At 39.8% G+C, this 25,474-nt stretch overlaps 1 protein-coding gene across 50 annotated transcripts in view; it reads right to left on the bottom strand.

Moving 5' to 3' along the window:
• SOX6 (SRY-box transcription factor 6) overlaps nucleotides 1-25,474 on the bottom strand; it is a 438,207-nt gene that overhangs the window by 138,533 nt on the left and 274,200 nt on the right. For all 50 annotated transcript variants that reach the window (XM_083403078.1, XM_083403070.1, XM_083403100.1 and 47 more), the window contains 2 exons: nucleotides 11,019-11,191; nucleotides 6,753-6,821 (listed from right to left, as the gene is read on the bottom strand). In XM_083403078.1, the coding sequence (XP_083259204.1) occupies nucleotides 6,753-6,821; nucleotides 11,019-11,191 (242 nt within the window). The remainder of the gene's footprint in view (nucleotides 1-6,752; nucleotides 6,822-11,018; nucleotides 11,192-25,474) is intronic.

Below are 25,474 nucleotides of genomic sequence, written 5' to 3'. Positions count from 1 at the left end.
TTACCAAGACAGGTGAACCAGGCTGCAGATTAAGCAAAAATGCAGCACTTCCATCAGAGCACTGTTCTGAAAAGAGGCCAGTCCTGACTTTGACTATGACTAATTGTGGAGCAATCTAGAATAATATTAATGAGCTATGGATGGATTTCATATAATCATAGAATTGCAGAGTGGGAAGGGACTCCAAGGGTCCTACTGTAGTCCAACCCCCAGCAATGCAGGAATCATGACTAAAGCATCCATGACAGATGTCCACCCAACCTCTGATTAAAAGTCTCCAATGAAGGAGAGTCCACTATCTCCAAGAGAGTCTGTTTACTGAGCAAGAACAATTATATACATACTCAGCTGTGTTCTGTGGTGAGCACAGTAGGTGTGCCTATTCTTTTTAATCCAGAAAATCAAGTTAAACATTTAAAGAAAGCTCTAAGTACATTTATCATAACTTTTAGAAGCTAATTAAATTAGATAAAAGAAATAATTAGATTTGCATTTTTATCCCTCTTTTTTTAGTTCTGAAGAAGATCACAGCAGCATGCCCATGGGCAATTAAAAACCGCACAGTGCAGTGAAAATATAAAGGGATGAGATGGGCTTGGGTCCCTTTTTTCCTGGCTAATTCATGATTGAATATACAATTAAAAATATTTTAAGGACTTACTAAAGTTGAGGGCTATTCTTAGAATTTGAGTTTTGCTTACAAGCCTTGTTTTTCTACTTTCAACAGAGCCTCTGATCCATGTAACATGCCAACAGATGTATCAAACTGCTTTCAGCAACTTTATTTGGTCCTGTTCTGAGCTTACTGGAAGGAGATCAGTTCCATGATCGATAACAAAAGGCGGGAGGGGGTATTCCCCTGTGCCAGAACAGTAGTGCTATAATTGCTTTTTGCTTGTCAGTGCTAAATACAGTTTACAGAGAAAGAGACCTATGAATGAACAGTTGCAGCCCAGTTTGAGCTAAATTCCAGACAGTGCCCCTTCAGCAAACATATAGCAAATAGCTTTAACCTATTTCTAGAAGGCAATAAATGAAGGGTCCACCTCTGAAACAGGAGGTCAATTAGATACTTAATAATGACCAATATCTTAGCATTATTATCCTAGCAAAAAAATTAATTAATTAACCAGGTTGTGGGGGCCATGAAGGCTAATGTAGAATGTAATTATTCCTGATCTTTAGACATGCACTTCACATAAAGAGATAGTCCTTATTCAGCTCACCAGGTACCTCAATTGTCAGTAGTTAATCATGGATAAGGAAAGGGATTTGTTGGTTCAGCCTCTCAAGTTTTAAGTACAACAAAAAATATTCACACTCAAGGACAGTTAAACAGTTGTCACTTTTCATATTACTGCCCCTTTGTTTACCGTCATGCTCACTCATTTTAATAAAGTAAGTGTTGGGATACTGCCAGGGAGACAAAGTCCATCATGGCCCCCAAGCCGCCTCCGGACGTCCATCGATCTCCCGTAGACACGCAGTATCAGCAGTTAGCGACACGAGCTCCAGAAATAGCTTGCCACATTCCAGAGCTGATGCACACTCTATCAGCAGAATTCACACAGCGAAAGATGCACGCAGGAGAGCATTATTTACAAGTTTATTCAGCGTTGGTCAGAACAAAGAAAACATGACTGCCTGCTTCGGTGTCTCAGCTGAAAGTACTGAGGTTGCAATTGGGTTGAACCACAGGTACTACAGGTTACACGGAAAGGGGGGGGGAGATCAATGGATCGATGGATCGCAACGGAGACGACGTGGAGTCATGATGGACTTTGTCTCCCTGGCAGTATCCCAACAGTAAGACCAGGCAAGTTTGTTGATATTAAACTACTTGAAGGGCTGTCTTCTCCTTTATGAACCTGTCTGAAGTTTCAAAATCTGTATTGAAGGCCCTTCTCTGAAAAGAAGTGTTGGACTCCCTCACCCCTCATGAACTCTGATCATGCAGGGTTCTAAATTATTCATCACTCATCCATTCATTTTTTTCTGTCTTCCTCCTCTCTTATGTTTATTCATCCATTTTTCATTCTCACACAGATCCCATACCAGACATCCCTGTTTTTCCCTTCTACCTTTTTTGTCTTCTATTTATTCAATCAATCCATCATCCATCATCTACTAATTCTCTCTCACAAGCACACACACACGAGAGAGAAGAGGGGCACATATTTAAGATATGTGTTTTGCCTTTTGCTCATGCTCCATTTCATTTACCAAAACCATATTTAAATTGTCCTAAGTTTTAGAGGGCTAAATAATCAGTATCGGCTTCACTTGTTTCTGTTATTGTTTTAAAAGGACCTACTCATTTTGTGCACTGACAAATGTATGACTTGTGTCAACAGACTTTTGGCAGCAATTCTTTGCCTATGAACTGCAGTACAACAGCACATCATAAAACTGTGAAGTACTGGTGCAGCTTCAGGCTATTGTCCAGGAAGACTAGAAACACAACTAATTAATGCTGCAGGCCTTGATCCAAGGAACCACATGACTAGCCCTACATGCCCAGGGGAGCTTTGAATTTGTATTTCTCAAAGAGCAGATCCCATGCTACACACAAAATATCTTATGAAATCGATTGGAATTTCAAAAGCAATATAATATTACTGGGGAGATCCTTAGCCATTCAAAAGTAAAAACCAAACCAAACATTGATGTTGTGTATAAACTCTTTGGATCCTAGCTATAGCCCCTTCATCTTATATGAATGGTGTCTCCTCATGTGTAACGTGCTTCTTCCATTCAATTTTAACCAATTTTGCCCAGCCCACACTTTCCAGGAGGGTCTCCTGAGTCCTGATCATCCTCTGAGGAGGATTGGAAGAAGTAGGCTCTTTGGTGAAAGGAAAGGACTTAAAATCCACCTTAAATCTCTTGGATAGGGCAGGCTGTTCAATAACTATAAGCAAGCTAAAAGCTGGAAACTTCTAAAAAAAATCCCACCCTCTCTGCCTTACAGTAGCATTTCCTTCATATTAGTTTGCATGCCTGATATGGCACTGGTTCAGCAGCTCCAATAGCAGCCAAAGCAATTCCTTACAAGATGCTCCAGGAGAAGATGAAAAGCCCACCAGAATCCTGGCAAACATGCTATGGAAGAGAAATACTTAACCTGCCTGGAATACTTTAATGAGTTTTCCCAATGCACACAAGAGAGAGAAGTAATCCACAGAAGTCTCTCACACTAAACAGGCCCAAATAACCGGATTGGCACAAAATGACAAAATGTTAGGAAGTCTAAACTCCATAACTTAGTGGAAAAACATGTTTAGAACAAGATGGGTTGGAGGCAGATTAGTTGTTCCTAGGAAGAGCAACTGTTACTTGATCTCAGTGACATGCCTGTTAACCTTTGCTAAAAAAAAAAAAAAACAGAATAGAAAGCAGTAAGGCAAGGAATACAGCTAGAATTATGAACGAACAGTAGACAGAAGGGAGCTCAAGACCAACTCCATCATCATCATCATTTTGCATTAAGTGACACTGCACTTGCCAAACCCCTGCCTTGACACAGTAAACTGTTTCAGAGCTTAAACACATTTTGGTTCAGGTACCTCAAAAGTGAAGATAGGATAAGTAATTAACAGAAGGCAAGGAGGAGACATCAGGCACAGGATCAAGGTGCAAATCCCTGCCTCCTACTGCAGTCCAGCTAGAGCAAAATTGTCACAACTACCCACAGTTCTTTAATTTCAGATACAGTCTGAGAAGCCATGGAGCAAAAGGGGGAGAAAATACTCAAGCAGCATCAGAGCGCTACAAAGTCTGTGCATGGTGATATGGACAGTATGGGATCAGCTACAGCTCTTGCTCCATTTTGGAAAGATGGTCTTCCAAGTTCTTCTCCAATATAACATCTTGTTCTTACAAGGAGACCTTTTGCTCCTAGATCCTGAACCTTCTGCTTGCTCCCAGTCGTTAGGGCTACCTTTGCTTGTAGAGACTGAATTTGCCGACTGGTCCTCTCCCTCTCTCTTTCAGTGTAATACATTTAGCTGTTCAGTCAGTTCCTGCTTCTGTGATTCGTGGCTTTCATTTGCATTTCCTGATTTATTAAGTTCCGCTGCAACTCTGATATATTTCCGTTCAGCACACTAATTGTTTCATTAGCTTCAGCCAACTCGCTTCCTTCTCCTGCAACTTCTAATTCAGAGACTCTGTGTTCTTCCAACTGGATCTGTTAATTTCAATTTGTACTTGAAGCTTATTTTCTGCCTCAGTTTCTCTTTCTCAATACTGCTTGATGCAGTTGAGGAGCTTTTAGTTAAGGTCAGCTCCTACTCAAAATTTCCTCAAATTTGCATTAGCCTTCTCCTCAAGCTGAATTTGAGCCCCTTTTGTGACTCTCGAATTTTCTCCCATTCCACTTGCAAGAGCTGCATCCCTGAACAAATTTGGCCAGCCTGGTATTTCTGCTTCATCATCTGCACTGCATACTCATTCTGCATCTGCAGAGAACCTTGAGTCACTTGTGCAGTAGTCATTTCCTCCACAGACTGTGACAAGAAGTTGTTGAAATATCTTAGAACAGAGCAGACCATTGTATTTCCTTCTGCATCTTCCATATGCACATTACTTCCCCCACAGCCAGCCACATCCTCAGTTCATCAGCATTCCCAGTCACTTGCTCTACACTTTCCTCCTCGAACCTCCCTCTCCAATATATTTGACTAACCTGAGGTAGGTGGGAGAAAACTTATTGGAAAGCAGAAGTTATTGCAATGCTGGCAAGAATTAATAGCAACCATGCAAATTGAAGATAAGCTTCTTGTCTCGCGCCATCCCATTCTACAAGAGGAGAAACCATCTCCCTGTGATAAACCAGGATTTAAAGCTGTACTAATATTCTGAAATATTATGCAGTACCATCCTTGCTGGACTGTAGCGCTTGAAGAGCAGGTGAGGTTATCACCTATGAAAACAGACTGCTAATTTAAAACTAGCCTAGATCCCTGACATGAAAATTGTTCTATATGCATGCTGCCTTTTATGTGGGAGATGTTCAAATATGCAAGATGGTGGTGGTGGTGGTGATGATGACTATTATTATTTTATTTGAATTTGCAAACATTCACGTCAAAATTAAAGCACAAATAGAGGGGGCATGACTAGGTAAGGGTGATGTGGGGGAAATTATGCAGAAATTTGGAAAGGCAACAGCATCACTTTTTCTTTTCTTTGTCTTAAAGGTGGCTACTGCAGCCACTTGCAGTGGTGTCCAAAATAACAAGAAAAGGTGTTTAAAATGTGTGTGTTTTTAAGGGAATGGGGCAGGGATGTCACAACTGCTGTGCTTATATTATGCTTAACCATGGTTAAAACAAGCAATAAAATTCATGTTAGAATGGAGGGATCCCTTTTCCAATACACTGGATTCTGATCTTGGTATCTGCCACCCTATTTTGAAATATATTTGCATAATAATTATTTTATTATTTGTACCACACCCATACGCTGTGGGTTAAACCACAGAGCCTAGGACTTGCCAATCAGAAGGTCGGCAGTTTGAATCCCCGTGAAGGGGTGAGCTCCCGTTGCTCAGTCCCTGCTCCTGCCAACCTAGCAGTTTGAAAGCACGTCAAAGTACAAGTAGATAAATAGGTATCGCTCTGGCGGGAAGGTAGACGGCGTTTCCGTATGCTGCTCTGGTTCGCCAAAAGCGGCTTAGTCATGCTGGCCACATGACCCAGAAGTGGCTCCCTCGGCCAATAAAGCAAGATGAGTGCCGCAACCCCAGAGTCAGTCATGACTGGACTTAATGGGCAGGGATCCCTTTACCTTTACCTTTTACCACACCCATCTGGGTTGCCCCAGCCACTCTAGGCAGCTGAAAGTTAGTACCATGGAAATCAAGTTAAGTTAGGATTGCAACCTACATTTCAGAAGCACTTTCCTGTGTTTAACAGAAGAGCTATTACTAACAGATGCCACACAGAGGTGAAGTCCTCCATGTTTCATAACAGTGTGATTCATTTCTGAGAAAACACTGTCTCTGACCATCTCACTGGTTCTATGAATCGAACTATTTGTATAAATAGTGAAAGGAGCCTCTACTAGGTATGTATTGTAAAGGTACAAATACAATTCCCCTTTGGCTTTTTATAGGTGACTGTTTGACCTGTGGTAATAACATTGCTATAGTTATGATGAGGCATTAAAAGAAAAGGAAATAACCACAACAAATGCTTTCAAAATATAATACTTCTTCACAATCTGTTTTTGAATATATTCAAGAGTGGGTCCTTGGACCATATTGAATGCTCCTGCTCTCTCTCACCCACACCACTAAAACTTGAATTGGTGCCCCTGGCAGATAAACATTGCTGCCTACAAAGGGTTTGGTACTTATATACCTACACAGCAATAGCTGCAGATGTTTTCCATAGTAATTGTCTCAATATAAAGCAGTTCAGTCTTGGTTGTAATAAAGCAATCCATAACCAACAATTGAATCACTGCTTTTCCTCCGTAGCACAGAAGTTAAAATGCCTGTTTATCTTACAGCTAAATAGGAAGATTTAAAAGTAATGCGTATCTTTCAAACAAAACCTGTTTATTAACAAAAGGCAGGCTACACCAAAATATTTATCACAATTTAATTTTTTTTTTAATGTGGGCAATCCTCCTTGGATTTGAAGCTTTGCTTGTCTAGGAGGGTAAAAGCAATTTTGTTGTAAAGCTTCCCCTTTTACTAAATGGAATTTAAGCATAATCAGAAGAGAGCAATAAAACACACTGACCTGAATTTGCTGCTGCAGTAGATTGATTTTGTGCTGCTGTTGCAGAAGTTGCTGCTGTTGTCTTGCAATCTATTAGAAATAAATTTTCCATTAAATTAAAACAGTGATGTTGAGGCTTCAATATTATTGAGTGAAAACAAGTTCCTACTTATTCCTCATGATAATTTCAAAGATTTTTCTTCTTTGTTTCACCGAACCACATTTGTTGTGGAGTTAACTAAAAGATTGGAAGAAGGTTTAAATATATTGTTTACTAACCTATCTTTAAAGACTATTGAAGTAATTGAAGTATTCATTCTCAAAGCTTCAGCTTCAGCTGGACCTTGCATACATGACAGAGGGCTTTTTTCCCTATGTTTCTCCTGGCTTCTGAGCCAGCAGGGGAGGCCCTACCTTTAGGACATCTCCTATTTGCAGGTGAAATTTGTGGAAAATCAGAGCACAACCATTCCAGTAATCACATCAACACTTTGGAACTTTCTGCTCAGGGAAGCACACCTCACAACTTCTTTATTCTCCATTTGTCATTGACTTGCACCTTTATTGTACCAAAGTGCTTCCCTTAGGAGTAGCTAGATCAGCCTTCCACAACTTTGTACCAGTGTGGTTCCTCCACACAGGGCACTGAGCCAAGGGGAACATTGTTGTTGTTGTTGTTGTTTAGGGCACCTACTGAGAAGATCCATTTAAAAAGCAACTGTACCAAAATGAATTATTGTGAAATTAAGAAATATTCAAGATGGTGGGGGGCACTAAATTTTGTTCTCACTCAGACACCATATTACCAAAGTAATATGCTTAGCCTGAGAGCAACTCTCCTGATCAGGTTTCCTCAACCTCAGCCTTCGAGGTTGAGGAACTACAACTCCCATGATCCCTAGTCAACAGGACCAGTGGTCAGGGATGATGGGAATTGTAGTCTCCAAACATCTGTAGGGCCAAGGTTGAAGAAGCCTGCTCCTGACAAACCATCCAATGATTACTGAAGGGGGTGTAAGAAGCCCTTTCTCTAGTTCTTCTCAGCTATTATTAGGTTCATACAAAACAGTCTGAATAAGACTATGCCCTCCATCATCAAACACATGCTACCAAATCCAGGTTGCTGCAGTAGCATGACTAATGGGGCAGGAGGAGAATTTAACGTTGTCTTTAGCTTTATGGATGAAAGTTATATTTCACCATTGAGCTGAGAACTTAAACATGTGTTTCAGCAACATCCCTACTTAAAGCAATTACTTTTCCACAAAATTTCCACAAATGACATGGCCATGAGAGAGCAATGAAAATGCTCAAGTCACCAGGGGGAAAGCATTTTAATGGCATAATAAGAGCACATCAAAATCAACTCTTGATATAATAAGAGCACAATGCACATCTCTCCCAGGACCCTCAGAAATTTTAATGCACAATATTGTGCTTTAGCTATATGCTCTTGCTTCCTTCTCCAGTATAAATAGAATAGGTTGGGAAAGATGATAGGTAGAACAGAGTTAAAGGTAAAGGTAAAGGTACCCCTGCCCGTATGGGCCAGTCTTGACAGACTCTAGGGTTGTGCGCTCATCTCACTCTATAGGCCGGGAGCCAGCGCTGTCCGAAGACACTTCCGGGTCACGTGGCCAGCGTGACAAGCTGCTTCTGGCGAGCCAGCGCAGCACACGGAACGCCGTTTACCTTCCCGCTAGTAAGCGGTCCCTATTTATCTACTTGCACCCAAAGGTGCTTTCGAACTGCTAGGTTGGCAGGCGCTGGGACCGAGTGACGGGAGCGCACCCCGCCGCGGGGATTCGAACCGCCGACCTTTCGATCGGCAAGTCCTAGGCGCTGAGGCTTTAACCCACAGCGCCACCCGTGTCCCTAGAACAGAGTTACACTTTCAGAATAATAAAGTAGCTCAACCTGTTGGAGTGAAACCACTTAAGAATGCAAGTGAGGGGAATGCCTGTTTGAATGACTGTGGTTGTAAACATGCATAGAAAACTAAAGCATGAGGGGAAAACCCTAAGCTAAACTAGAATTTTTCTCATTGACCTGTTAGTTTTCTACAAGCAGGGCCTTATTTTACATATAGAATCATAGAATCATAGAGTTGGAAGAGACCACAAGGGCCTTCGAGTCCAACCCCCTGCCAAGCAGGAAACACCATCAGAGCACTCCTGACATATGGTTGTCAAGCCTCTGCTTAAAGACCTCCAAAGAAGGAGACTCCACCACACTCCTTGGCAGCAAATTCCACTGTCGGTGGAGAGGAATATATGAGAGAGGAATATATGAGAGAGGAATTAAAAACGGACTCTGCTGAGTCTGAAGCAGCTCCACAGACCGAGGCCTTGCTTAAGGTCTCACGTAAAAGGAAGCTGAAACTGTGGTGACACAGTATGCCCTTCTCTTCAACTGCCCTGCGGCCAGGGAATTCCTTCTTAAAGAGTTGTGTACCAGCAGACTGTGAATTTTCAAAAAAGTTGCTGGCAGTGATTTTTGTTTTGTTTTAGTTTACTGTTCTTACCCTGTTTTCGAAATTGATGTGTTTGAAAATTGTAAGATTTCTACTCTTACTGTTGAATTTTACCATGGAAAGGCATCTTGAAGATGTGGAGAGAGATTTATTTTTGTAAAAATAAAAATAGGTGTAAGATTCATTTCATCATTCAGTGAAAGGAGCAAATCCATACATCATGCAGATACAAGCCTCATTGTATCTAGGACCTGAGAAATGTGTGCATCTAGGACCTGAGAAATGACAAAGGCTTTGTATAATTTGGGGACTGATTTTGTTTGAGATCAATTTGCTAGTGCACAGCTCACTGCAGTTCTAAGTACAATATAGGATCAAATGAATATTCATTTCCTTATGGAAACCAGTGAAGTACTACCATGGCATTTAATATTGATGGTGGTGTGATTGAAAAAGGCATCCAAAACACTACAGTGCAATTACCATAGCACAATTTCAATGTATAGGGCTTGACACCGCAAAAGCTGGTACAGAAGCACCATGTGGCTCAAATTCTGAATTTTATTTGCCAATTGGTTGAGCTACATGCTCGCTTCATTGAGCATGACAACCTAGTTTTAAGTGTCATTTAATTTTCATTTTGAAATATAATTACAAAGTGTTCACTGTAAGATATCACTCGTCTGCAAATGTGTCAAGATTAATTTGTGCTAGCTTATTCACAAGTGTCAATAGTTAATTACTGTGTCATCTCTGGATGGCTAAATGACATTCTAACTTCTGATTTTTTACAGTATTCCTTTATGTTATTTTCCATTAGGGACGAGTCCATATTCCTTACATGTGGGCAAATATTCAAGCACATAAAATACAAGACGTCACAACTCATTAAAATCAACAGAGCATACATTGCTGTATATACCCTATAAAACATATTTAGCTGAAAAGATAATTCTAGTTATAATGTCAGATTTCTAAAAACTGCACATTAATTTGAAACTAATGCATAAGGAACTAATGGAATCTTTTGTTGTTAAACGTTTTCCACCAGACAGCATGGAATATTGTTTATCTCCTAGTCCTTACCAATATTTGGCTGGTGGGGGAGAGTGTGTGTAGGGTTTTTGTTTTTTCGTTTCTTTTTAAGATATAATGTTCAGAGAAAGAGAGTTAACTGATCCTTTTGCCAAAGTTTATTAAGATGCTGTAAATCACCTACTTAGGAACTAGTAACAAAGCAAGCCTTACAGACAGGAAAATATCCATTTGACAGGTATGTTGGAATCTACTGTATAGGCATAATCCAGCAGATATTAGTCTGGCACAAATTCTATTCAAATTAATAGGTCTGTGAGAACATTTCCTGGTTCACTGAGCCCTTACGAGTTCCCGTCTGCCCTTTCCTAAGTAAACAAATGAATCCTTTCTATCACCCACTTCCGATACTGGACAAACCTCGTTCACAATGTATCCTTATCACACATCCTCATTGCATTTGGACATTTTGAAAATGGAGAATTGAAATTCTAACATGGATAGTTTTTCAAGGATTGCTACAATTTATTCCTTCTTTACAACTTTTTTTGAGGATATAAATTCATAATGCAGTATTTTACATACATGTATTATCAAAGGGAATGTTTACAAGTAGCAGGCTATGAAAAGCCAGCATGGAAAGTACAGTTATTTGTCTCTTGTTTGCAAATAATATATACCAGACCCTTTTTGGTTGGGAGTGATGTAAGAAATAGTAGAATTTTTGTCTGGCTGTTGGGGGAAAAAACATTTTCATATGTTGCTGTTTTGTTGCTCACCTGTTCTTGCTGTTGGCGAGCAAGGTCCATTTGCTGCCGTTGTTTTTCAATTTGTGATGCTGCCAGCTTTTTCTGCTCATCGTGGGCAGCCAGAAGCTGCTCCCGTAAACTGATGAGCTGGGTGATCATGGTAGAGAGCTGTCGCTCTTTTTCCGCTAGGCTTTCAGGTGTACCTGAAAGAGATAGGGAAATGCAGAATAAATAACATGTAGACAGCACCAATGAAACAAAAAGGAAATAACCTGAGTTTTTGTATCTGACAAATGGCAGTTTGAATATTTATTTTATTAGAATATGTACCGGTAAGTCCTGCTTGTGTTTTTGCTGTATTCTGAAAGATAGGGAATGTCACTATATACTGTGAACAGAAAAGAGACAATTTACCCCCCTTCTGACAAGAGTAATTAATTATGTACTCTGCAATATCAAATCCCTCTTTCCCTTCCATCCCAGTGTAATGACTCCTTAATGGATTACCAAATTCACAAATAGATTAACATAATTTTCCCTCCATTATACATTTTTAAACAAACAAAATATAAGATGACTAAAAAAATCCTGCTTAATAAGGAAAACAACTTAATTATTGCTGCTAATTTCTCAGAGATCCCCAGTATTAACCAAGAACTGAGCACGCCACAGAGTTCTACAAGAGATGCCTCATTTTTGTTACTAAGAAGCCATGCCTAAGTTAAGCCTTAATAAAGGGTTTGTATAGGCACAACTAAACCTGTATTGAAATAGGGCTCAGAATGAAAGAAACATAATGTGAGCCTTCTTATTTACATTAATATTCATTTTACAAGATTTAAACTTAGTGGGAAATTCAGTTTTCTTTACATGAATGGTCCTTATTGATGGATGCTTTCACACAGCTTCCTTGCTAAGTGTATCAAACTAGAAAACTAAAACTGTCCAACTTTGTAATTGTGATTTTACAAAAGAATGCATTAGAAACACACTTTGGTTCTAGCTTTAAGAAATCTATACCACAGAATTTTGTGTGTCTGTGTATGTCTGTTTGCAAACGTATACTGACATGAACCCGCATGAGTCTCTGAATCAACAAAGGAGTGGCAGAAATTATTATTATTATTATTATTATTATTATTATTATTAATGAGTCCCTTCCAATGAAAGATATGGAAGTGATTACAATGTAGTGACATATATGCAAATTACATATATTAAAAACATTTTACAACAATTACATATAAAAACAATTTTTAAACATATATAAATATAAAAACAATTTAAAACAACACATACATAAAACTAATTCAGATCCAGATTAAATAACAACACGGATAAAGATTTTTAGAGGCTTGTTGAAAGTATGCCAGAAGCTGGTAATTAATACAAAGTATAGAACTCAGTGACAAATATTCCATTGGCTTTAAAGCTTCTGGGTTAATTGTTAACATGTTAATTGTGACTGCCTGCAGTCTAGAGTTACCAAGATTATGATGCACATGTGAGATTCCACAATCTAAGAGTAGCTGAATCTTATTTAAATAAATGCAAATTTAAATTTATTCAGCTGAGATACCTGATCATTCTGCCACATGCCCACCTTGAACCAGAATATTTTCACTGTCCTGCTTACATCTATATATTCCTGCAATATCAGCACTTTATATCACAAAATTATTTATTATTTATTAAAACTGTCCGTCACTTTATCTTGTCCAGGACAACCCAAAGCAACTTACAACAAAAACAGTCAGCCAATGAACCATACATTGATATATCAAAACCAAGAGGAAAGAGAAATACATTTAAAAAAATCACGCTGGCAATATTTTAGCACTGTAATATCTAGTGCGATCTAGAATATGTATACAAATGTTTACAAAGCTATCAGACTGCAAAAGCCACGGTGGAATATTTTTATACATCAACCCATGCAAACTGAAGAACCTATAATGCCTTGCAACTACTATATCAGAAGAAAATCTAAATACAATAATAACTATGATTTTACAACTTTAAGGCTACAAACCCAATTTATATATTATGAATAGTGAAAAGTCATGCCTTGAAACTCATGCTGGGACCTTGAACTAAAGTGAACAATTGATAAAAGCACTGAAGGAATAGAATAGCAAACGGAACTAGAAGAAATCAAACTCAGTTCATGCATCTTCTATGGAAAATCTGCTGGGCAAGGAAAACAAAATTCTACTTCGACACATGATTAGAGATGCTCTTCTATCCTGGAATATCTAACACAAAAAGGGCGTGTGAGAGATCAAGCACTTAACAGGCTAATTTAGACACATCCCATTTTAGATTTTTGTAATAAGAACAGCTGTACCACAACCTTAACTCATGTTAACTGAATGCCTGTGATTCTCTTCAAAGATAACTGAAGCTAAATTCATGATTAACCTTATAATATGAAGTAAGCCAATGACTAAGCAGTGATTTGCATGCATGTATGACTGACTGATCTGGGAATTCAATCTGTTCCAAGAGGATCACTTACTAGATCTTACTGTGACTTTCAAAATGGTGCCAAGCTCCCTCAAAACTGAGTGCTGGTGAGCGGCAGTGGCTAGAGGGTGGAAGCTGGATGTGAGAACTCCAAGCTCAACTCTCAAAGTTCAACTTGGCCAGGCAAGTCACTGGGTGGATTGGGGGAAAGCCACTGTCATTAAGCGTATCTGACTTCACAGAGACAAAGCAAAGATAGGGTAAGGTCAACCAATTCAAGCTAAGCTTCCTAATAATATAAATGTAAAGTAACTGGAAACATAGGTACAGACTAGCAGGTAATCCCCAGGGCAACTCTTCTTCTCTTGCCAGTCACCAACCTCATCTACACTAGGTGAAACAAAGAACATCTCCAAGGTTTATTTTCAAAGGGTTCCTGGCATCCCAAATAAAATTAAACAGTTGGGTAAAAAGCTTAATGGTGTAATGTTGCATAAAGAAATCCCTATACATAGTCATTGTGAACAATATTCATATAATGTACATATATACCATTTATTGTAAATAAATAGGTTAGATTTTGTAAATAAATAGGTTAGATAAAGAGCAAGCACTGATCTACCATCTTCCAAAACTTGAACTTATAGAAATACAAGGTCAGCTCTCACAAATCATTAACTTCAACGTGTTATCCACCTTGGCAATGTTATCATGTAATTCCAGTGCCCATCCAAAAAGGTGAAGGAGGAAGTTTGCAATGACATTGTAACAATTCTCACAATTTTGTGGGTTTGTCACATGTAGCAGGATTTCAAGGGCCCAGCAGTTTGAGACTTGAATATTATCAGGTATGAGAGAACATCCTAGAGATGGCAATGCTTTTATATAAGGATATTCCCTATCATCATCATTTTAACTGAATGGGCTGATTTAGTTGTAACTTTGCTAATACATAGTGTTTTGCCAAGCCATTGTACTTATCCATACACGACATTCCTGTGTGAGCATACATACTTCTTTCCTGTCCCTTTCCTCTTCTAGCAATAAGCATGATTTACTGTTAGGTAAAGGTAAAGGGACCCCTCACCATTAGGTCCAGTCATGGCTGACTCTGGGGTTGCGCCGCTCATCTCGCTTTATTGGCCAAGGGAGCCGGCGTACAGCTTCCGGGTCATGTGGCCAGCATAACTAAGCCGCTTCTGGCAAACCAGAGCAGCGCACGGAAATGCCATTTACCTTCCCTCCGGAGTGGTACCTATTTATCTACTTGCACTTCGACGTGCTTTTGAACTGCTAGGTTGGCAGGAGCAGGGACCGAGCAATGGGAGCTCACCCTGTCGCAAGGATTTGTACCGCCGACCTTCTGATCAGCAAGTCCTAGGCTCTGTGGTTTAACCCACGGCACCACCCGCGTCCCTAATTTACTGTTACATCTGAACAAATGTAGCTAGAGTTTCTGCAAAACACAGTTGGTTCTTAAACCAGATAGTGAAATAAAATTCCAATCTGAATTTCAAACATCTGGTTTAAGAACAAACTATGGTTTACAGGAACTCATTATGCCAGTTCACTTAAAACTATAACAATAGTTTTTGATTACCAAGAAAACAAGTGGGGCTTTGCACAGAGATGGAGAGGAGGGAGAAGAAGGAATATGTACAACAGATAGAGCAGTTCAGATTGCCAAGCTGTGGTTTGGCCATTGGTAGCATCAGAACTGAGCTAAAGGCTCTATTCCAGGTGTGGGGAACCTTTCCCTTCCAGATGTAGCTGAACTACTAGTCACATCATCCCTGGCCATTGGCCATGCTTGATGGGATTTGTGGTTCAACAACATGTGGAGGGACAAAGCTTCCCCAAACCGGCTCTACACAAATAGGGCAGATAAATACATAGAGCTGGTTTCAACGCGGTTGTTGTGCTAGAGGAAGCCAGCACAAGAAGGAACGTCTCCACCCCCAACGTTCTGCCGGGACACTGAGGTCCAGCATCGAGGGCTTTCTGGTGGTTCCCTCGCCGCGAGAAGCCAAGTTACAGGGAACCAGGCAGAGGGCCTTCTTGGTAGTAGCACCCGCCCTGTGGAACACCCTCCCACCAGATGTCAAAGAGAAGAACAACTACTGGACATCTGAAGGCAACCCTTTTTAGGGAAGCTTTTAATGTTTAACAGACCACTGTATTTTAATACTTTGTTGGAAGCCGCCCAGAGTGGCTGAGGAAACCCAGCCAGATGGGCGGGGTATAAATAATAAATTCTATTCTATTCATTAGCGCAACTGGACTTTCCCCCCCAGAATCCCCAGAACAGAAGGGGGGGGGGAGAGAGAAGAAACATTGTTCCAACTGGGAGAGTGACTTAGGATGCACAGCACTTATGCTGCCATCGAACATCAGGATAAATGTAAGGGAGCAGCATATAGGCAAGAGACCGATTTTCCTATAGGCCTTATCTGCCTAATGTACAGATTGGAACTCAGCTATCCACCAGATGATGCACTTCTCCAAATGTTGCAATGCAATTTGATACTTCGAATGTACCAAAATACATATTTAAACATGCATTTTGAAAGAAACTGTATTAATTATCATTTCAATTGTGAATTATTTTTGTGTAATTAGCTGGAGCTGCTTTCTGTAGCCATGATAAAATACCAATATCCATCAGAATTGCTTCTCCTTTTTTGTAGCAGAAACAATGGTACACAAAATTTCTCCCATTCAAGAACCTGAAGTAACCATTATACTACAGAAATTAATATATGTATGTTTTCAGTTCATTAAATACACTGTGCTGTTGTGTAATTTAGGGGAGACACTGCTCAACTCATTTATTCAAATTTCTGCATCCACTTCATGGAGCTCGATATCACTTCTAGCCCTGGATAAAGCAGCACTCTTGTGCATGTGACAGCAGTTCTGTCTGCTATATGATAGCACTTATATGAAAGTTTTGGATCCCCTAAGCTATTTCGACAAATGCAGTCTTGTACGGCCAATGATACAACACGCTCTTGTGCACAACTACCTAATTTTTGATGCTCCCATATATTCTATCAAAAGCAGGATTAGAGAACTAGGAGAGCATCATAATGCTTTCATTCTAATGGAAATGCTTTCACTCCTGTCACCCCCACTTTTCCTTTTACTATAGCTGAGATAGAAATAAAAAGCAACTTGCTAAGGATGCAGACCAGATTGAGCGGCTCTGGCTGGGCCAGCCAAGGTCTCTCATCATTTAACTGTGTGCTGTCATCATTTGTTTGCCATCCAAGTGCTACGATACCCTTAAGAAATTACCAGTAAATAAACTCTTCTGCTGAGCAGAAAATGGCATCTAAAACAAAATAATAATAAAAAACATTGCTAGCATATCTTCAAAATGCACTTGCTGTAAAGCCGGAAAAATACTCTTCATAAAGTATCTCAAAATACGTTACACATTACGGATTCACCTCTCTGTGTCTGTCTTTAAACTGTATCTATCCTCTAACTCCAAAGACACTGACTGTTACAATCACCCCCTCCCTGCAGCTTTCCAGCAGGGTCTTCCTTATCCCCAAATCACATCTGTCTTGAGTTTCTCTCAGATTTGTCAGGTGGATCAGTGCTCCCCAGGGCCTGCTCCAGCTGAAGTATTTTAATTTGACTAAACACCTGATTTATTTTATCTCTCCGATGAGAAAGGCAGTTTGTCTTAATAGAGCCTGTCAGCCCACAGTCCCATTCAGAGCAATTTACAGGCAGCCAGGGATGCTGGGAGAGAAGAGTGCTGTGATTCTGTATTTTATCCTCCTCCAGAAAGCACCTAAAAGCAGCTATTCACAGCTCCTGCATGTGGCATTTTAGAACTGAATTAGCTTTTTATTCAAGTAACTACACTTGTTGTGAATAGCTTATCTGTAAAATTGCCACATTCACTACTGATTTTATTAACCTTTGGCTCTATCACAAAATGGTCTTCAGTTAGGAAGGACCTTTAAATCTGACATATATTTTTTCTAAGAGACCTTTATTCTAGTGACTTCAGATTTACTGAATTTGATCCATTGACTCCTTTACCAGTTATATTCAAAATCTTAAGTCTCAGAGGGAAAATCAATAGCATGCGTGGAAACCTTTATAGATAGATAGATAATGACACTTTTCCTTAACAAAAGGTAAACAAAAAACAGAAACAAAAAACAAATCAAGTATTAATAAAACTGCAATGTTTACGTGTCCGCTGTTTCTTTGCAAAGGAGGGGAGATAGGGAGAGAACCAGAAAAGGTGGAGACCACACAGCTTTTCTCCCAGCAGAAAAGCAATTGTGACAGCAGGGGCCCCTTCAGAAAGAAAGTAAGATAATTTTCAGTTTACTCAGGTACTAATTATTTGTGCAACTGCAATCAAGTGTCCACAGTATCTTTGTACAAGAGGAGAATAGGTAGAAAACCAGAACAACACGGCCATACCTCTGTGACCTCCTAGCAGACCCACCAGGTCTTGTGGTCATCAACCACCACTGCATATACAGGAAGATGCATTTCTAAGTAGGCATGCACAAAAAACATGTGAAGGTAAACATGTGTTTGCAAATGCACAGATCATAAAGCAGCCATTTATTGTGCAGCTACCCTTGAGAGAATTGTCTGCAGTTCCTTATCAACTGCAAACTCAGCAGCAAACATCAAACAAGTGCCCATGGAAAATGCATGGAAAATGGGGCAATCTAGAAAGCATACAGGTGGGCAACCTGCAGTTTATGCTGCCCCGACACCTGAAGCTATTCCATTATTCTATCCCATAAGAGTTCCTCCCTTATTCCTCTTTATTTTTCTTGGCTTTTAAAAGTGTTTCACCCCTCTTTCTATGCAGTTTCAGAACATGAAATCACCGGGGGGGGGGGGGAATGGTTCATCGAACTAACTCCATGAGTGGAAGCCCTGCACAAGCTTCATAACAGGAAACCAACAGGGACACTTTACAGATTCCATTTTTAAGTTGCAGTTTAGCTTTACTTTAAGGTATGAATGTAACAAATAAGTATTACAGATGCTGTAGAGCAGCCCAGATGTGGAATGTGCAATAATTTCTGCCTTTTTTGTTAATCAATATGGAGATGAGTGAAACAAATGACTACAGAATAATTAATTGATTACTCCAATTACACTGGGCAACAATTTTTTACTTTTTGAATGTTGTCTAGATTTCTACAACTGATTTAGGGTATTTTTGCACTGCTGAATCAGGAAATGGCATCCGTTTTTCTCCATCAGGTCAGGTTTTCTGTAAACTGAATGGTGGGCATTGGTAAGGTAAGTACACGTAAATTGCATGTTGCTTCACCATTTTTTAAACTTCAGGCTTGAACTTCCATTTCTTGGAACTCCTGGAATGCTCAGCAGCACGGAGGTCTCTCTTCAGAGTCCAACAGTAGTCAGCCATCATGACTGCGTCCCAGCGACCCTGATACCTGGTCTCCATCTCTTTCATGTCCTGATGGAATCTCTCCCCCTGCTCGTCACTCATTGAACCCAGGTTCTCAGGAAACCGGTCCATATGTGAAAATAGGTAGTGCATCTTGACGCTCATGTTGCAGCCAGGTTTCTGAAAGCAGTCAGCATGTTGTTGACAAGTTCTGCGTAGTTTCTGGCCTTATTGTTGCCAAGAAAGTTCTTCACTACCAAAACAAATGCCTTCCACGCTTCCAGTTCCACTTCGTACATTGAGTTTCCGAACTCTGGATCTCTGATGAGCTGACGGATCTGAGGACCGTCAAAGATGCCAGCTTTCAACTGCTCCATGGTCAATCCTGGAAAAGCCTGGCACAAGTAAATGAAGCAGTCACCATCCTTGTCCAGAGCCTTGGTGAATTGCTTGATTAAGCCGAGCTTGATGTGCAGCGGTGGGAAGAGTATTCTGTCTCTGTCCACCAGAGGGTCGTTGATGATGTTTGCAAGGCACCAATTCCTCCTACACAGGCCAGTCCTTCGTGTAATGCTGAGCACGGTCCCTACTATCCCACATGCACAGAAAACATGGGTACTTGGTGAAGCCAGACTGTTGTCCCAACAAAAAGTTCACCATCTTCAGGTCAAGACAAATAAACCACTTATGCTGATCATAACCAATTTTCTCCAGCACATAGTTCACCGCTTCATAGTTCTCCTTCAGTGTACTCGAGTGAGCCAGGGGTATAGAGGCAAACTGGTTGCCGTTGTGTAGCAGAACACATTTCAGTGATCGCTTGCTGCTGTCAATGAACAGTCTCCAATCTTTGGGTTCATACTGTGGCACTCCAAGCTTGAGCAGAAGCTGTGCAATATCTGCGCAGTACACCAAGTCCTTCTCTTCCGAGAAAAAATGGAGGTACTCTTGATGCCTGTTGCGGAAGAAGCTGATGCGAGCACTGTCAGAGAGGAGGTTTTTTCTCTTCAATCTGGATGCCAACAGTTTGGCAGAGTCCTTTGACAAGCTGAGGTCTAGAATCAACTGCTTTTGGGAAAATGGATGTGGAGCATCATCTTCAAGAACCACTTCTTCTTCTTCATGTCCTTCAACACTGGAGGCATCTTCGTCACTAATGTCAGGAAGTTCTCCAAAGAAAGGCACTGGAATTTCATCACAATGAGCTACAGGACGACGTGCTGATTGAAGATCAGGATACTTCGTGGGGCGGCTGCCCCATTAACTTAGTTTTGATCCCCCAACTTTATGCTTTGCTGGACCAATTTATGGAAGATTTCGAGGTTTTATGACTTCAAACTGATCCCTTTTCGACATAATCACCCAGAACTATTGGACCTGAATACTTCTTGTCATTAAAATAATCATTTCCAATCAAAACAATTATTTGGCAAGGCATTTTACCCCCACCAACTTCTTCTAAAATGCTCCACACAAGCGTACATGTGAACAAAAATGTAAAAAAAAAAGACATGTGGCCATAGCTCAAAAACTTGACCTGATTGAGCAAAACCAATGTGATTTTTGGATTCAGCGCATCAGATTCGTCCTAAATCAGCTGAAAAAAACGCAGACAACAAATTTGTTGTTGACCAGTGTTATCTTTGTTTAGCTTAATATTATTCAATACCATTCATACGTGCATTATTATTTCTCCTCATTTCCAATACATTTTCATACACACATGAAAATTTTACCTGGGCATTTTAAAGAAAGTGAACCAGTATTTCCTCTTTTTTTATCATCCAACATGCAAACACTATTCTGAATTTTTATTTCTAATCCATTAAGGAAAATGCTGACAAAGTAAATCAAAATACAAAGTAAGAGGATTAGGTCATAGACACATTAAAAAGAGTGCACATCCACAGAGTTGCAGAGCATCAACTATTGAAAGCAACAAAACCAACCATTCAAACTTTTTTAAAGAGAAAATAATAATAACCAGGGCAGAAATTTAGTATTTCAATAAAATCAATTACCCTTTCAGCTTCAATGTGTGTGTGTGTGTAGCAAAACACAATGCCAGACATAAAAGCGATGGTATTTCCTCTTAGACTGCCAGACATATAACTTGGTTAAACCATTCTGTCTAATATTGTGGACTGCAGCAAACATCAGATAGACTGTGATGTTTCGACTTCACAGGCTGCGGCCAGCCATTTAGCATTTACCTTGTTTGATTGGGTCGCTTTTTAAATGCCACAAAACAGGGCAACAAAGGCAACAAAAATAAACATTGAGGATAAAAAACACAGAGAGAAGAAAGTAACAATCGAATGGAAGGGCTTCCAAGATAAAAGTCACTTTGTGCTGTCTGTCTGTCTGTAGAGCTTCCTTCTCCTGTACACAGGCATCTAATTTGAGTTTTAACTCCAACAGCAGTTTAAAAAGCTTTCCACTCTGAAGAGCCCCCAAGTGCATCATAAAGATAAAGGATTTCAGTACAGAACAACCACAAAGACTTCTATTATCTTATCAGTCTTTGGTTACAACAGCTGAACCAATATGACTAAGTTCTGAATGACTTTTTCTGTTTTTCATTTAAAAGAGAGAGAGAAGGGAAGGATACTGGAATTCCTTTATTCCATGATCAGTTAGCAATTGTTGATGCATCCATATGCTACTGTCCATTCCTGAGTCAATTAAAACTTGTCTAAAGGCTACAATTGTGTTTTGCAACATCCACTGCAAGCATGCACAGCATCTAGAGGGCTCACTGGGTGAATTAACTTACACGGCCCAAAAGGGCATGGAAAGGGAAAATGTCCTAAGTTTACAGAGTACTGTAGGTGAAAATATGTTGGCTAATACAAAAATAACTTACATAGCATCTTAAACAAATACTGTTGCATTATGTACAAACACCATGCTTAAAAAGCAACGATTTGCAGTCTTCCAAAACTATTCTCAACACAAATTAATATCCAAAAACTATTCTCAACACAAATTAATATCCAAAAACTATACATGACTTAAAGAAACTAGCCCTCTTTAGGCATCTATTCTGGTAGACCAAGAGTAGTTGGCAGGGTGTATGTGTGTATGCATCATCATGCTGGCAGTTTCCGCCCCCAACAAGTTCAGCATTATTTGCATATTAAGAGCCTTAATTCTACAGGAATGAAGTCTGAAGCCGAGAGCAGATTACACATTACTAGTGCTTTTCTTCTGGGGGTACTCAAGGATACACAGTGCCAGTACTTTCCCCCCAAATGTTAAAAGTGTGGCACTTATACTATAACAACATCATGGTGAGTACTGGCATCTTTTTTTCTGCACATGACTACACCTAGTCACCTGCTCTCTATATGTGTTCGTTCACAACAGAGACAGAGTACTCTCTAAACCTAAATGACAGCATCACTCTGTGAAACTTCTCCAAGTGTCCAAACACAATTGCCTTCTTCTGCTTCTGCATCTTGAAGAACAAGAAAACTTGTATGACATTACCAATCTTTTTTTTAAAAAAATCATCTATATATATCCTACCTACTTTCCAAGAAACAGAAGGCAGCAAACAGTGTTGAACCATATTTCAAATAAACAGAATCCTCAAGTTAAAGCCAGTAATAAAACCAAATGATAAAACTGCAGACACATATACTAATACTAATAATACGATTCTTCCATTAGCATAAGCATTTCTGCTTGCAACAATCTCTCCTCTCCTCCAGAAGGTTCTCCCAACCCTCGGGAGTAGTTTTGAAAGAGTTGCAAGAAAGCTCCATTGTGCTAGTGGAAATCCTTGCACTGGCTTCCACTAGCACACTGAGCTAGTTGAATCCTACCCACAGTGACAATTCCAACACACCAGGAAATTTAAAAAAAAAAAAAAGGGATGCAGAAATAGGCCAACCTTCAGTCCTTCACTATCACTCTAAAACCTTTCATCTCACTGAAGATAAGAAAGGAAGCTGGTGGGCCTCAACTAAGTTTTTTTGCTACAAAATGCAGGGGGAGAATTTACAATGAAAACCTACAAAGCCTTGTCTGCAGGTCTAGGCTGTGGCTGCAGTTGTTGCAATACCCAATGTCTGTTCAATGCTGTGCCAAAATTGTTTTTCAGCCTCATTTTTAGGTCATTTTAGCATTTCTTAATTGTTTTGATGGTAAGGACCTTACTTTATCACTATGAGATGGGCAAGGTTTGTTATGTGTCTGGATTTATTTCCATTAAACATTTCTTCAGTGCTTTGCAGCCTTCCTGGCTACCTGCACTTTGTGGTTTGGAAAAGTCCCATGGGAGATGTTATCTCATGTTTCCTGTTGGCTTTAACTGAAATATGGGAAGCTGAGGAGCACTGGAGAGATTGTTTGTCGTCTGAAAGAAAACACACTCACAAACACCCCTCAGCCACCTCAAAAGTAAATTAAGAGCACCCAAAACTCTGTATAACACGCATGAGAATTTCACCAAACTTTTCCTTTCCTCTTTGATAGTTTTCAAACACAGTTTCTTTTCTCATTAATTAATGGAGAATAAGTTTTTAAAAATAGAAAAAAATGATAAGTGAGGCATTAGTTTGTGTATTTTTACAGCTGTTACACCTGAGCTCTCCTTTTCTTACCACAGAATGAGATTCACACACAACAGGACTAGTGGCATAATGTGTGGCATATCTATTCTCACTTATTTATTTAAAATACTTCCAGACCACATATGAACTGCAGAGACATCAGGAAAATATACAATATGCTTATTTGACAATGGACCAACAATGTTTATTGTTCTGCAAGAAAATCCAGTGTCAGCTTTGGCCAGATTCACATGTCAACACGTATTGGTGCATGCTGCTGAAAAGCTCTAAGTTCCTCTTCCGCCGCTGAGAGTAAGCTGGAGTCTGTCTTGTCATGAACCCAGGCATGTGGTTTGGTCCTCTCAAAACAAACCACAAGGGGTAACCAAAGTATGTTCTTAGCTTATTACTTGTGGTTTGATTGAGGAAACAACCAGGAGCCCAGGTTCACACGTCACAACAAGACAAACTGGCTGGCTTCCAGTGGTGTAGCAGGAGTAGTAGCACAGGAGGTTGTCTGTAGTAGTAGCACACTGCACATTCACATTAAACCACAGATTGATTTTTAGCTATGGTTTAATGTCCTGCACCAACCAGGCCTTTGACTCAGATCTTATTTACTAGCATACAAAGATTAGGAGCCATGTAAACAGAGAATTCAGAACAGATTATGAAATTGCCCCATTTCCTGATATGTCTTTCATAGCTGACTGCAGCTGAATGCTTTACATATTCAGTTTTAACTTTTAACATGTGGTTTCTGGGTGTCAAAGTTCTCTTCAGCGTAAACGGAGTGTGTGTAAATCTGGTATCATTAAGAACAATGTATTTGTTCTTTCCATTTCCATTCTTAGCCATTATTTTCACCAGTTGGAATATAGTGGCTACTGGTTTTTTGGTGAATAACTGCCTAATAAAGTAAGCACTGGCAGTCTACTACTGGTTTACTGCTGGATGTACACCTATTGCTGGACGGTTTATACTTGACTAGCAATAGTTTGAGAAATTTCAATCACTGATAGAAGATGAAGCAGCATTTCTCCCACAAAAGTGGTCAGTTTAATCCAAATGCTGTTTGTTTTATAGATAAGCTGCATCATTATCTGTGTTGTCACCTATGCCTGCAACAAAGGTTGGATAACTAGAATATGAATCTGGTATACTCATTGGACTGGGTTTTTAAAAAACGTACAATGAGACATCATAAGCCTGCCGTCACATTGTTATAGGTGCATCACCTTCCAACAGATCCATGTGCAACATGAATCTAGCTCCTGCCACGTCAGTTCTTTCCTCAGCCATTCATTTATACTAGTATTACACATATCCTTATAGAGTAGCTTATCTTTCACAGTGGCTTATAAGTTCCTTATTAAGCAAGGCACTTCCATGTCGACCCGATTATCCGTTATTAGTCTCTATCTCCTTTGAAATGTCTGAAATATAAATATGAGTGCTATACGATAGCACTGCAAGATTTATATACTTTAATGATAAATATTAATTTTGATGCTAATTACATGACCACCTTTCATGTCTTACAAATATGAACATCAGTGAAAAACTTATATTTGCCTCTGAAGGTTGTTGTTTTTTATTGCCTCTGGTTATAAGTAAGGAAGAGGTGGAATTTACTGCAAAACGAAAGAGATTTGCATACCCTGCCTATCATAAAAAATGGTCCAGAGGAAACTTCCCATTATTTACTTGAGGAGACAATTTATAATTTTTTCATATGTGTGAGAAGAAAACAACCATTAAAGTTGCAGTCCTAAACACCAGGCCATCCCCAATGTGGTACCCTCCAGGTATTTTGAAATACAACTCTATGGGCCCCTGGGGGACACAAGGTTGACGAAGGCTGCTAGACACATTGTCTTGAGAGTGAGTAGACATTACAGGATGACACTGTTTATAGGAGGAATTAGGTTCCGTGTAAAACAGAAATCGCAATGCAGCCTATGGGAAATAGCATTGATCATTAAAGCACTAGCAGTTCTCTCCATCTTCTCTGATGCTGAACTTCAAAGTCCTGCACAAGAACATTTTATATA

The sequence above is a fragment of the Podarcis tiliguerta genome, assembly GCF_965153285.1.
Source record: "Podarcis tiliguerta genome assembly, chromosome: 1".
Classification (NCBI taxonomy): domain Eukaryota; kingdom Metazoa; phylum Chordata; class Lepidosauria; order Squamata; family Lacertidae; genus Podarcis; species Podarcis tiliguerta.
Note: the sequence above shows the minus strand (reverse complement) of the source record. Positions and strands in the feature narration are given on the sequence as shown.